The sequence below is a fragment of the Bombus pascuorum genome, chromosome 4, assembly GCF_905332965.1.
Source record: "Bombus pascuorum chromosome 4, iyBomPasc1.1, whole genome shotgun sequence".
NCBI lineage: Eukaryota > Metazoa > Arthropoda > Insecta > Hymenoptera > Apidae > Bombus > Bombus pascuorum.
This window is the reverse complement of record NC_083491.1, coordinates 18,301,588-18,316,158: the sequence shown is the minus strand read 5'-3', so window position 1 is coordinate 18,316,158 and position 14,571 is coordinate 18,301,588. Positions and strand designations below refer to the sequence as shown.

The following is a 14,571-nucleotide window of genomic DNA, read 5'->3' as shown; positions in this document are numbered from 1 at the left end:
TCAAATATTGTTATAAACATATTACATATTGTAACATTTGATAACATTGTCCATACTTACATAAAAAGGTTAAATCTATAATATAAACTAAATGAGACAAACGGAAGAAAAAATCCGTGTATATGTATTAGGTCCAAGAAAAGACGGATTTTACAGTCCGTTAATAAAAAAAAAAGATGAAAAGAGATGTAATTGTATAAAAGTATATCTGATCTGCATGTCGCAGAATGTTGTGTTTTAAACGATACCGTACTATAATAAATTATAAATTATAGTGTATTAAACAATGTTATTATATCGGTTACAATTATAAATATTAAAATAATAAAATGGAAATTATACCGCTATCAAATGCAAATGGATTATAATATCGTAAAAATGTATTGGACTAGCAAAGGATTAACAAACCCTTAGAATGTAGCATTCACGCTAATAAATTATGGTTTTACTTACATGAGATCAGGTCGGAAGTGATGAATCATTGCACAAAAAGCGAGGCCATCTCTCCAAGAAGTTGTCATATTCTGCACGTTTACATCAGGATAACCCTCAGTTATTCGCCGACACCAAAATTCTAATGCCTTTGTACCTCGCCTTTCGCCCATCTTAAACTTTTGATTATTCTTTATAATCTTTCAAATCTTCTTTTATCCTTGTATGGACGAGATGGCAATAATCTGTCCTTGAACTCTTGCACGGGAACTCTGTAACGAATCATAAACGAAAATATAACAATACTTTTTATCGCGTTGATAAACCACAATCTTGTTTCTTATTTGAAACTTCTAGTTATGAACTGTGGTGCTCTTTGAAAGAAAATGTTTCATACAGTAGATATAATGATAATATTCAATCGGTGATTCTGCAAGATAAAATAAGATGAGAATAAAAAATAATATAATTGCGTTTAAGATTTTGTTTTAATAATGTCATAAACGCGTAAAAATGCCCACGAATTGCGAAAAACGCACTCCGAAGAATAACGAAAAATAGCCATGAGTTGAAAGTAAGTACATGGCAAATAATTATCAGGAAAATTCATACAAATGATGAGTGGTCACAAAAAAATTCACTTTTTATATAAATGTCTACGAAAGATACATAACTGCCAACGTGATTTAAATCGATGCTTTTCAACCTTTTCGTATATGGGAAACCGGTCAACATAGGAGAATTATTTTATGGATAATTATTACAGAGCAGAAATAAAAACTTTATTTATAGTACAACATATGTAATAACTTCTATCTTAAATTCTTTATTTAAAATTTTTTAATTTTTTATTATGATAACTTTTATATAACAGTAATTTTATAATAATTCTTTGTTTATTTGTTCTTAAGCATTATATTTAATGAAAATTTCCTAAAATAATTAAAAACCGATCAATGAAAAAGGTATTAATAAAAGAATTAAAAATTAAAATTGAGTATAATAGGATTGAAATTTTTAGAAAATAATATTTGATTTAAGCGGAACTAATGCGAAAGTTTCTGTTGCTCCTTTGCAAGAATATTTGATAACCGCAACTCGAGTGCTGTTCCGAAAAACAAAATACTGCATTGACATCCATTCTGTCTCTTTCTTTCGTTTTTATAAGCTAAGAAAATTTTCTCGCGTAAATATATCCCATGAAAGGGTTGCCAATCCATTACTTCCTTTATGAGTATCCTCATTTTCAGAATAATAATAGTCAAAATTTTGAACGGCCTTAAATGTTCGCTTATTATTATATTAAATATGAATTTCCGGCTGATGTCTAACAGCTGTCGAAAGATCTTGCAATGATTAAAACACTCCTATATCTTCTTCTTGTACACGACTATCCCAAGGAGCCAGTTTCTTCTTGAACGCATCCGTCTTATTTCTCAATGTAAAAATATTTGTACAAAATGCTTGAAGAAAAATATCAAGTTCACTGAAACGCAATATGCAAGCTTTTGCTAATGCGGAATTTCGTTCTCTCCGAAACTGTTTTACTTCTTCTCCCAGTTCGAAAAAACATGAAAGAACCTTTCGTTTCGATAGCCACCTCGCTTCCGCATAGAGAAGAAGATGCTGAGATGTTGCGAGTCCATACTGTGATACAGCGTCGTAAACAGCTTTGAGTTCAACGCTCGACTACAAATTTTATTTATGATTTTCACCGTGCCATTCGTCAACAGGTCCAGTTCGGAAGAAAGCTTTTTGTAATTAAATACTGTCGGTGAACTATATAGTGGGTGGACAACGTTTCATACTCCCATACATTTACTCCAATCTGTTAACCCTGTGCTTGAAAATATTCATTCAGAGCACAAAATATTTTCGAGCCAGCTACTTTGTCCAGATAAATCAAGGCAACAAAGAAATTCTTCCATGAAATCATTATCTTCACAGGATATTTAATTTACGTAGTGGACCCTATGGTAGATTGGAGTCTTTTGTCTCGAAAAGAGTCCGGAGATCTGTGCGAGGATTTTATAAAATTTGAATAGCAACCTTGTTATTCAACAACAACGTTTTACTAAACTTACAAACCATGATATTAAATGAAACTTGATATTACAAAGTGATGAATACGTACAGATGATCGATTTGATTTATATTTCGAATAAAACCTAGTTGCGAATGAATGCTGATGAATGAACGATTTTAGGCAGCGGCGGTATTGATGGTATTCTGATCACAGAACAATCTCAAACAGCAACGGTGAATTTTCTCGGACTCTGACTCTTTTCTTGCGACTGATAACGATCCTTTGTTTCAGACCGGTCGTCGGGCATTTATATCTTGCGATAATTGGCGATCATCGTCAATAGCAAATCAACGCTCGAGCTAGGCCTGCGCAAACATAGTGTAGTTTCGGGTGGCAGGGACTGCTGTGAGTGCTTCCACGCACCCTCGCTTCTTGTAAGCGATCGGGCTCATCCAGGCGTGTGCTTGTGTTCCAGGAAGCCACGGCATCTCTGTCCGACACATTAATGCTAAAACAATGGCCTGTCGTTGAAATAACGAATTTTTCCCCTCCATAGTTCCTTAGCGAGCAATACAGTAGACGTATCCCTACTCGTTGCAACCTACGTTGTCATTCTGACAGCACTACTCTAAGCGCATAAATATCAATAACGGTCGGCGGCTGTTTAAAAACACTAATATAAATAGCGATACGCTATTACGCGGATGCAATATTTTTGCGGATGCAGATATTTGTTTTCGACAAAGGATTGAGTTTTACACGGAACTTCTCAGCATTCGAATAATAAGGTTTGCTCTGAGTATTTCTTACTGACTTAACCCCTTGCCATACTTTTACAAATCTGAGTCCTGATGGGAATTTTGAGCCAAACCTCAATATCACGAGTTAGATTCGCGATTTAATTTCATGTCAAACGTGAATATCACGAGTCTCGCTCGTAGTCTTAATCTCGGGCCAAGTATGAATGTATCGAATGGTGCCTTTTTTCTAAACACGGGCGCGGCTATCTACGCACTCAGTCGCACGATCTCATGTTTCAAGTTCCGACACTCTATCTCCGTCACTTCGGCTCTTTTCCTGACCATTCGGACACAACGTTTGGGCCCGGATTCTTCCAAGTTAAATAGTATGGCAAGGGGTTAACAACAAACCGAGACACGCTTGTATGAACTTAATCTCCCACTTTCTAAATCCCGTACTTTTTTCTTTCTTTTCTTTTTTTTTTTTTTAAATTCCAAGTTGTTCTACGTTTCTCCAACATAGTTCCAAAAAATTCATCTCGAAAGGTATCGAACCCCAAAAAGTAAATTTAGAGTACGATGCAATAAAATAAAATTTGATCTTGAAAATTATGCTCGAGATAAATTTTCCACAAACTTTTTTCTACAAATTTCTACTGATCCAGAGGTGTAGAATCACGCTACGGTGGCTTTTATACTTACCTTTTATGCACCCTGTACACAAGTATATTTTTTGTTTGTTATATTTTTCAAAGTATTAATTTTTGTAAGGTGTTGCTATTTGTATTGTTATACTTAAGACATTTCGGAAAAGGTCTCCTAGATTCTCCTAATTGGCGAGTCTGCCATGGCGAGAGGCACCTCAGGATAATAATATCTTTGATCAAAATTATACTAAGCTGAAATTCTTTTATGAATTATATATATCATAAATTGTTCAAAAAAGCCGATCAGCCCTCTTAGCTGCAAAACAAAGTACGCTTGCCACTTGAACCAGCATGTCAAAAAAACAAAGTACATATGTAATTTGACTTTACACGTATTAATAAGTTACAGTATAAAATGTAAGAAAAACGTAGTTCGCCAGTCTTCCAGCGGGATAAATGCTGCCATCCGAAATCTAAAGGGGCGAATGCACTGGCACGCACCCCGCGAGCCACGAACGCCAAGAGCGCAGCAAATTCTTTCTCCCTCTTAGCCAAATAATCTAATTTTTTGTCATGTATATTAACTTGTATATGAAATTTACTTCATAAGGTGTTGGAAAAACGTATTTTGTATGTACGGTCGTGTTTATGCATGTACGATTATCTTTGGTACGTACTGAATATTTCTGTATTATTCTGCCACGATATTCATGGATAAGAAGGATTTGGATATCGAATGCGTAAAAATGTGAATTCTGAACATGATGTTTATTACTTTCTTAATATTTCCTAAGATTCCAAATATAATGGCCATCTTTTACCATCATGCAGCATCCTTACCGATGAGTAGAGCTTGGGTTAGCCGCGCGCCTATGCATTCATCTGTCGGATGTCGAATAGACCATTCTACTTCTGGCAGACGGCATTTGTCTTGTTCCATTGGAAGACTGACAGATTATGTTTTTCTTACATCTACCTATACTATAGACCTATACTATACTATACTATACTATAAACTATTAATAAAAAAAAATTGCAACGTTAATGATTTAAGTCGAACAATACTTCCCTTCTTTGTCATACTTGCTCAAGTGACAAAGGCGTTTTGTTCCACAGGTAAGATAGCAGACCAGCAGCTTCTTAGGCATTTCACGATGTCCACAATTCACAAAAAATAACAGCGTTAATGATTTAAGTTGACGATACTATTTTTTCTACATAATTGAGAGATTCCTGTCGAACTTTGTCCCGCGCCTATCCAGGCAGACTTCTATTTTCCCTATATGCGGTACAGAAATAGTAGTTTAGTTTAGAAACCTAAAGTTTCTGTCGCTCCCGGGCTATTAAAGTCGCTCGAGTTAATAAAATTCAATTTCATTATTACCCTCGCTTATATTGTATTATATTATATTATCGAATATTAGCGTTGAACAGGAAAATATAAAATAACCTCGTATTATCCATATATGTATATAATACGCATTCTTAGATGTTAGTTATACTCATTTTGAGTATGTATATACATAAACGCTTCAATTTTAGCCAAACATTACTAGTCACCTAAACGGATATACCCCCCCTTCGCCACGTTTAGGTCAAGTCCGAGTTTCCATTATGTTCCCTTTCACTATTGCGCTGTAAAATTTATAAGCATGCTTCATGACATACTTACTTAATTCACAGTAACGAATATTATTGAACTATATTTAACATTAATAACTATCGATCCAAAATGTAAAATAGAAAAATATAGATTGTTAACCTTCTTATATAAACACACTACTAAGCTATAAAGTGCCAACTAGTTTTGACTAGTCGTACTTATTTAAAAATTTACAATAACAATAATTTTTACACTTTTTAAAAATTATCCGATAGGATGAATATGACAAAATGTAATATAACATTTAAAATAAATTTATATATCATTAATACAAAAATAAATGTACTACGATATAGTAAAGCTTCCATTATGAAAAAGGAAATTTAAATCGATTGTATTCTATAATTTATGTTTTAGATAGTTACGATCAATAATATAATTTATTACATACATTTATAATTTATAATTTCGGAATATCATCTATCATAGGAATATAAAATTCAATACAACAAAATTAACATTACAAGTTTATAGAACATTTAATATAGCATGATAAAAATACTTAACACAATTACATTCTGAGTGTATACCTACTGTGTACAAGGAAATCAGAGTACAATTTAAAATTCGTAAAACAAATATTATCCACAAAGATATACAAAATATATAAACATGCTGTGTTTTTTTATAGAAAATGTACATAAGAAATAAATTAAGGCTTATTACTACACAGACATATGAACAAAAACAGACACAAAGAAAGCTCCTACTTAAAGGTGTCCTCAGGTAATTAATAATATTATCAATATTTCAAGGTTGTCAACGAAAATCCAATTTGTCGATAAATATTGACAATATTATATTGATTTTAATTATTTGATCATTTTAGTTATTTTTTTTATTATTTATTTAATTTCTATATTTCGGCTTTGAATAGCTTTCAGCTATTAACATCACGATCGTACATTAGTCTTTGTTGATCCTTTTAGTTACGAACCTTGAATTATTAACAATATATATTGATAGCCTGAGAACACACTAAGAAGGCTTAACAAATATTTTTGCATAGTAACCTAACCTAATAATCAATATGATAATCAACAGATAATCTACTTAATGTTACAAAAGAATTATATATTTTTGTTGCTGTTTAGAAGCGAATACCTCTCTGATAACAACAACATTACTAAATATTAATTAATAATGTTATTTATAATTATATATCATGCATAATCAGAGACCCAATATAATAATTATTTTAAACATTTTTGGGATAAGATCATTGAATAAAAATTAATTTTTATTTAAGTAGAAACCAATTATTAATAAATCTCAAAGAAATCATTTAAATAGCGAAAAACTTCTTTGATTAACGCAAATCGGCGACAAGATTTCTTTTCGTTACATACGACTATTGTCACTTGTTATTAACATTACTGATAATTATTATTCATTAACAACGCATAAAAAGACTTAATTATAAGACCTATATATTTTATCGAACAAGAAAACGATATAAAAATATACAATGTAAAAAAAAGAATAGGATAAAAGATATTGTAGCACAGTATTTTTATTAACATTTGTATTAATATTGTACAGAGTGTAAGGAATGTAAGTGTAAAGAGGATCGTAGCTTGATTCTACACTTTCAGATAGATGAAGATTTATAAAAAAAAGTTTGTGACCTTGAAATTTAAGGACAACTTTTTGTTATTGTAACATATTCTACTCATCACGGGGAAGAACAGTATCGAAGAAACCGTGGGTTGCAAATGATCCCATCTTCCGGAAAAAAAATGTTAAAGTTTTAATGATTCCTAAACTGGCTTTACTGAAAATATATTTACAATTATATTTACGTCTATATTTACGTCTAAGAGAAATAGCGTGATATATCAGAATACAGGAACGATGGAAGACCTTTACAGGTAGAAAATTTTCCGCGACAATAAGATTTTCAGCAGTTAAGTAAACAATTTGATGAATGCATTTATAAAGAAGAACAGGTTAATTATCGCTCTTGCTTATGCATATTTACTAATCAGCTTACATACAATAGATCATTGAACAATCATCGGCGAATACGAGAAAAATCACAATTTTACAAAAGCAAACAGCTATGTCATTCGACGAAACTTTGGTCATTGGATGCTACGTAAGTTGCAACTATGCTTTTTGGACCGTGCTTGTGAATGCAGTAGCATTCGCAATGAACAAATGTCAGGATTTGGGCTTGCGAAAAACCATATGCAATAATTTTGGAGATTTAATCGAGAATGGGCAGGAATTATGTGTCTACGTTGGTTATAGTTCAACATCCGTTGCACAAATAAAATATCGAATTGAACGTGATTTTTATTATCTGAAGTGAAAAATTACGTGTAATTTTGAGGAGAAATTTGACCGACATGAAATGTGCGAGTTCGGAATTGTTTGAATAGCCAGAAAAAAAGAAAAGAAAAAGCAAAAAAGAAGATATGCAATATACAACGCTAAATTTGGAGTATCAACCTGTATCAATAGCTGCCATTTTTCTTGCATCTAACTGCAAAACGTAAACACATTGTCAATAAAGCCAATTTAGGGATTATTAAAATGAACAATTTTTCCAAGAGAAAGGATCATTTGCGACACCATGGTTCTGTTGAGACTTTTGCTCCTCGTGATGAACAGAATACGTTGCAATAAACAAAAAATTTGACCTTGAATTTCAGGTTCAAGGTCGTTTTTGCACAAACTTTTTTTACAAGTGTCCACTGATCCGAAAATATAAAATTACGCTACGATCCTCCTCACACTTACTTTCTTTATCTATACATCAATATCTTTTATTCTGTTCTTAGTTTCATATATTTTCATACTGTTCCTTTTTGCTTAAAAAAATATGTTTATAATTAATTTTTTTATGTTGTCAATGAATAACAAACTATCATAACTGTCAGTAATATTAATAACAATTGACAATAACTGAATATAAACAAACAAATATTTTTTGCCATCGAAAATGTTTATCGGTAATCAAAATAAAATTCTCGTCATTGATAATAATTATCGGTAATCAAAAAAATCATTCATAACGATTATTCGTAACAAAAATTTATTAATTAAAGATATTAACTTTTATACTATAATTTTTAAAACTTGTCTTATAACGGTTATAATGTTTGCACGTAATAAATAAAAAAAGGATCATATTTTACTTTATAAGTTACTAAACCAACAAATTTGAGACTCTCGTATAGTATTTGGACTGCAAAATATTCGGTTAGAGTGACACCGTTTAGGAGTTTTTGAGGTCGTCGAAGCCCAAAAAGGGGGTCGTTGTTCGCGAAAATAAGGCCTAAAGGATTTCAATCAACCCATTGATGTATGACATCCTTGTGAATTTTGATGGTACCTTCTTTAAAACTTGGCATTCTTAAACTATTGTTTGGATTACTCGGTATATATTGAATCGTGAGTATCGGATTAGGTTTGGATTATATTTTATCTTCCAGCCGCCGCGCCGTGATCATACAAGAATCATACAGAGAACATTTGGAACATTGGCATTAACTGTGCCATTACATGTTTTGCTGTTTACTGCTTACCGCTCTATATGATCGCGAACTTACGCCAATTTTTACAGTTAAAATTTTTAAATATAATTTTAAGGTTAAAGATCTTTGTTGGCCAAATGTGTATAAAGCCGAATTTTCAAAAATTGTTCTGTTACGTCAAAAATAACCCTTATTTTCGGCTTTAGCGACCTAAAATAGGCCCGAAAAGACACATTCAGAACTAAAATTTCACAGTCCGGATACTATACTTTATTTAGATATAAAGTTAAATAAAAGATTAGCATCTTTAGAACATTATTTCATATAATCTGTAGTAGTTGTATATACTTATACGACTTTGTAAATATTTTAAGAGTATCTACAAACATGGAAAAGTATCAAGCGTAATGTGTATGTGTGTGTGTGTGTGCGCGCGCGCGCATTTACTGGGAATCATGTAAGTTATACTTAAAGTTAAAAGAAATAATTTTCAAATAAATACAAAGACTAAAGTATTATCGTTTTATAGTGTTAAACAAAATAAATCTTAGAATATGAGCGATAACATGTGTGCAGCAGTATATATGTAAACTTCACTTCACCCGTGCTAAGAGCTTTTTTTTTTCTTTTTTTCAGTCGCCTCATTTGTTCTTTTCTACAAATTATTTATCCATACGGAAATCCGTTACCTTACGTCATTCGCATGACCTGTTTCTGCTTGCCACCAGCTTCAATCCTTCTGTTGGCAATGTCGGCACTCTAAGACTGCAATCTGAATTCTTCAACGAACAAAAAATGACATCATGTTTTCTTAATTCACTTGTCTTAATTCACTTCATTTCGATAAATGATCCTATTCTATGTATTTACTGTTTTTTGTGTACACTCTGATACATCAACTTATCCAATACTTTTTCTAACCTTAATGTATAAGTACAATAAATATATATCCCAAACTAAATAAATGTTTTAAACCAAAAGCGAACTAGCAATACTTTAGGAGTTTTGTTTATATATCTTCACTTTCATATGGAAAGCATTGATTAACACTAGTCAAGACCGGTCGAAGACACTCCGAAACAGCATTCACACCGTGCCTGCAATCCAGTGACTGAAACGCAACGAGTAGCCGAAGTAGCATGCGTTTAATTTCACGCCACCACCCCTTGCTCTCTCTTTCTTTTCTTATTGTTTTGTTGGCTATCTTCCTCGTACATTCTAAGCTCCGCCTGTTTTACTTTCCCTTCTTCTTAAACTTTTTAATAATTCATTTTTCATTATCTTTTTTTCATTCTTTAATCAAGAAGCTTGTTTCTTTCTTTTTTTTTATAAATGTTACGTAATATATGTACATATTACAGTTAGTTTTAAATCTATCTTTTAATATAGGTTAAGTACATACGATTACTGACATTTGAATTATGTCCAGCATGCTTTACTTTATATTTTCTCATAAATATATATAATATGATATTATATATAATGTAAAGTGTATTTGAACGTGTTAAAATTTTTCTAAGAAACTATATATATTTTTCTTATCTAAAATAAACTTTCCCAGCTCAGTATACATGGATTCTTTTTAATCTTTTTAATATAATACTCTCAAGAAATCATATATAAAAAGCTGATTAATTTCTAATACCTAAATATAGGTGAAAATAATACTACTTACGAAATTATTTCCAAAAATACTGTATGTAAGATTTTACTTTATTTTCTGAAACTAAATATTAATTTTAATCATTACTTTTGGACTGTTAAATGTATATTTACCATATATTCAATATAGATACGAGATAGGTTCTATATTATGATAGCAACCATATTAATATTTTAATTTCTTTCTAATAGACAGATGAACAACTTATATTAGTTATGAAAAACTTACAATATTAGTATAGTAATATCTATATTGCATTTTTGTCCATGTTTATTACGTTTACAATAGTTTTGTAACTGTTATAATTTTGAAATCTCCTTCCAATCGACAACAATAATATATGAATTATTATCATATAAATTAGTTAATTTTTCTGTGTACATCATTATACAACATGTAATGTACAAACATTACTTACTGAATGAGTAACTTTACAGTAACAGATATTGAAATTTATCTCCTGAATGCAATATTGTTGGATATTACAAATATATAAGAGAATTTTTTACTTATTGTAACTGTCGTATGGTGATACGTATTGTTACTGATATGCGTGCATGGACCTCAATAAAAAGAAAGTTATTTCTATATCTTGAACTATAGATATGTATAGACAAAGATTTGTTGCTCTGTGTAAATCATTAGAAACGAATGAGATAGTAATTTGAAGAATAGTCATAATTAAATAATAATTAAATCATAATATATAGATCACTATATTATCATGGAGAAAGAATATTAATATTTATATACTTGTTGATATCTTAAATTACTTAAGCTTTTTAGCCTTTCATGAATCTCTGAATATATGATAATTTGAATCATTGAAGAGATTCTTCTATATGTTATAAACATATTATACATATACATACATGTATTGAATATTTATGTTTCATAATGGATCAAGTTGAAAAGACAATTTTAATATATTTTATATCTTTAATATTACTGACATCTTCATACATCAGGATTATGGAACATAAAAGAAATAAATAAAGCTAATGTTTTATTGATTTCTGATATGCAGTTTTAAATTATTTTTGACAAATTTTTAAAAATTAGCACATATATAAAAGTATAACATTTTCTTAATTATATATATCTACAATGGGACATTAGGATCTTTCATGACCACAGCAGAGTTTCCTATATAAATAAATGACTGTTTATATACGTATACTATTTGCATGATTATCTTTACTCCATAAAAGATGTTTGTACTAACACTGGCATAAAATTCAGATAAGTATGCTAAGAAAATATGAGATGACATTTGAACAGTACAAAGTTGAAGTCAATGTAGAGGAGTATAGCTTCTGAAGTGAAAGTCTATTTACCATGACTTTTCAATGATGGGAAACCATTTCAGTGAGAAAGACTGTACATTGGTCCTGTTTTTAGTAATACTATATTTGATTTGAATATTATATATATTACGAATTTTAATAATGATAGAATAAATAAAAGGTAATTTTTAAAATGTTTAGTGATAGAATTAACAATTGAATTAAAAAATAAAAAAAGATGCGAGTCTATTGTACTTGTACATATTTATATGTTAACAAAAAAAATTGAATATTCTTAATAAGATTTAAAGCCTTGCATTTACTTCTAATCCTCAGGAATGATTGGTGTAACATAAACCTACTTTAATTTATAATCATGGGAAGGCACTGATTTGTCCGAAGAATGTTCAGTTTTTTCAAAGTTAGCAGAATGTTAGAATAATCGGAAGATCAACTCAAAATCTTTTATTAATTTAATTACTGTGTTTATAATAGCGAAGAAAGCAAAGTGCAAATCAAGATTCTTGTAATTGTGAACAGAAATATTGACTATTTAAAACTAACCATTGCCATTTAAAAAAACTAGAGGGCAAAGGAAAGTTCTTTAACTACTTTTAATACTTTATTTCATTGGATATTACGACTAGTCTAAAGCAGATATGTTCTGGGTAAAAACATTCATAGTAGTGAATAACATACTAATGTTCAGAGTCAAACTGTTAATATGATTCTCATGCTCGTTTTGTAATTCATGTTTGCAATTTTGAAAACGGTTATGTATTGGTCAAAATTGGAAGCATTCTGGTAGTCATAAAAGATGTCGAGTAGGATTTTTCAGTTGCACAGTTTCTACTTATGAGTGAAATTTTACCAGCTCGTTTCATAACATTTTTTAGTTTTTGGAGGAAAATTATTTCAATTGATATAAAATATTTCAATAACTAATAAAACTAATATTAATATTATTTAATATTATTTAAGAAAAACTATATAGAAAAAGAGAAAATAGTATGTTTATTGAATTATTAATAGAAAATTAATAGCTAAGATTGTTTATACATAATTTCTTAGTTTCTATACTAGAAAATTTGTTATACTATGAAACCTGTTAAATTTGTTATATTGCAACATTTAACTTGAAACAAAAGCTTTGAGAAAGAAATTGATTCTACACTAAAAGTAGAATATATAATGCTTTTGTTTTCCATTTCATCATTATTTCTCTTACAGCATTTATTAGTTGACCAAACGTTACCTTAAATATGTATACATCGACCAACCAGATTTATTGCTTTCTTATTGTGAAATATGTATGCTTTGTGCAATACAAATAAAATGACTATATTCATTGTTACCGTATAATCACGACAATGTCGTTAGTTCTTAAGCATTACGAAAATATTATGTAGTGTACTGTATATCAATGTTTATACAAATAAATAATAATAATATACAATAATAATAATTGTAAAAGGAATAATGAATATATTTTGTTTTAACTAAGCAATAAAGTATATAAAGTTTAAAGTAGTTATGAAGAACAAGGCAGTACAACAGACCGATATGAATGAACTAGTAAGCGACTGTATGAATTTTTCATTGCTAAATATATTTAGGCCGATTACTTATAGTTATTGATCAATAACATTGATAAATCGACAAACTGAGTTGAATTTAGAATATATTTAAAAATTCATCTATTAATTAAGCTTAAAATTATATAATGCTAGAAAACATTCGATTATATCGTCTGGTTAAGAGACGAAAGATAAACCATCAAGACACAGACCATTTATGGTGGTTGGAAAACTTCGATACATAATATATACTGATCGTTGATCAATAAGTCTGCAGAACGTACTTACAAACTCGAACAGTAGCGTATGAGAGTAATATAACGTAATGCAGAGGTTTCAGACATAGAGTTACCATTATTCACTTTTTACTATTCTTTTAAGTTATTTAGAATCGCTCACTTACTTCGAAATTATTCTTTTTCACTACAGTATCAAGTATAAATATTTAAACATGAGCTTTTATAAATGAACGCAAAAAATAAAAATTAGAAATAATTACTATACAAACAATAGAAATGTTTATATAACGTTCTAAATTATTTTCAATGAAATATTTACAGTGTTATATTATATTGACCACTAATTTGAATATGATCACATCAATAAATATTATGCAATCTGAAATGTCACATCAAATGTGGGACGATTGTTTGATGATGATTGAAAAACATTGAGAATTAGATGTATAAATAAATAAATCTATATAAAAGATAGTCGTCTTTTATAAAACTTTTATTTTCATGAAAATATTAATTTGCATAAATAGGGACTGACTACCATGGAAGAAGAAGAGAATCGACATCAATACAACTTATGTACTTACACAGAAAGTAATTACAAGTAATCTGTACGTCACTGCTTCAGGATATTTCTGCACATGTGCAAAATGTTTTGTTATAGTTTCCTAGCCTCCATGATGCCATTGGTGCGCCGAGGTCAAATTATTCATTGTTAACCTTACTTTCAATGTTGCTTTCAAAAAAAAAAAGAAAAAAGAAAAAATTGTATATGTTGGTATGTTATTTGTTCCTTTAACTTTAATATTTCTTGTCTTC

General features: G+C 30.0%; 1 protein-coding gene across 3 annotated transcripts in view; it reads right to left on the bottom strand.

Annotated features, from left to right (window-relative positions):
- LOC132905858 (EH domain-binding protein 1-like) overlaps positions 1–10,569 on the bottom strand; it is a 43,101-nt gene extending 32,532 nt beyond the window's left edge. Inside the window, exons 1-2 of one of the 3 annotated variants that reach the window (XM_060957557.1) lie at positions 9,680–10,569; positions 454–704 (exon numbers count right to left, since the gene is read on the bottom strand). In XM_060957557.1, the coding sequence (XP_060813540.1) occupies positions 454–605 (152 nt within the window). In that variant the 5' untranslated portion in view covers positions 606–704; positions 9,680–10,569. The remainder of the gene's footprint in view (positions 1–453; positions 705–9,679) is intronic. The other 2 variants (XM_060957555.1, XM_060957554.1) reach the window with 2 other exon arrangements.
- Positions 10,570–14,571: the final 4,002 nt, after the last annotated feature.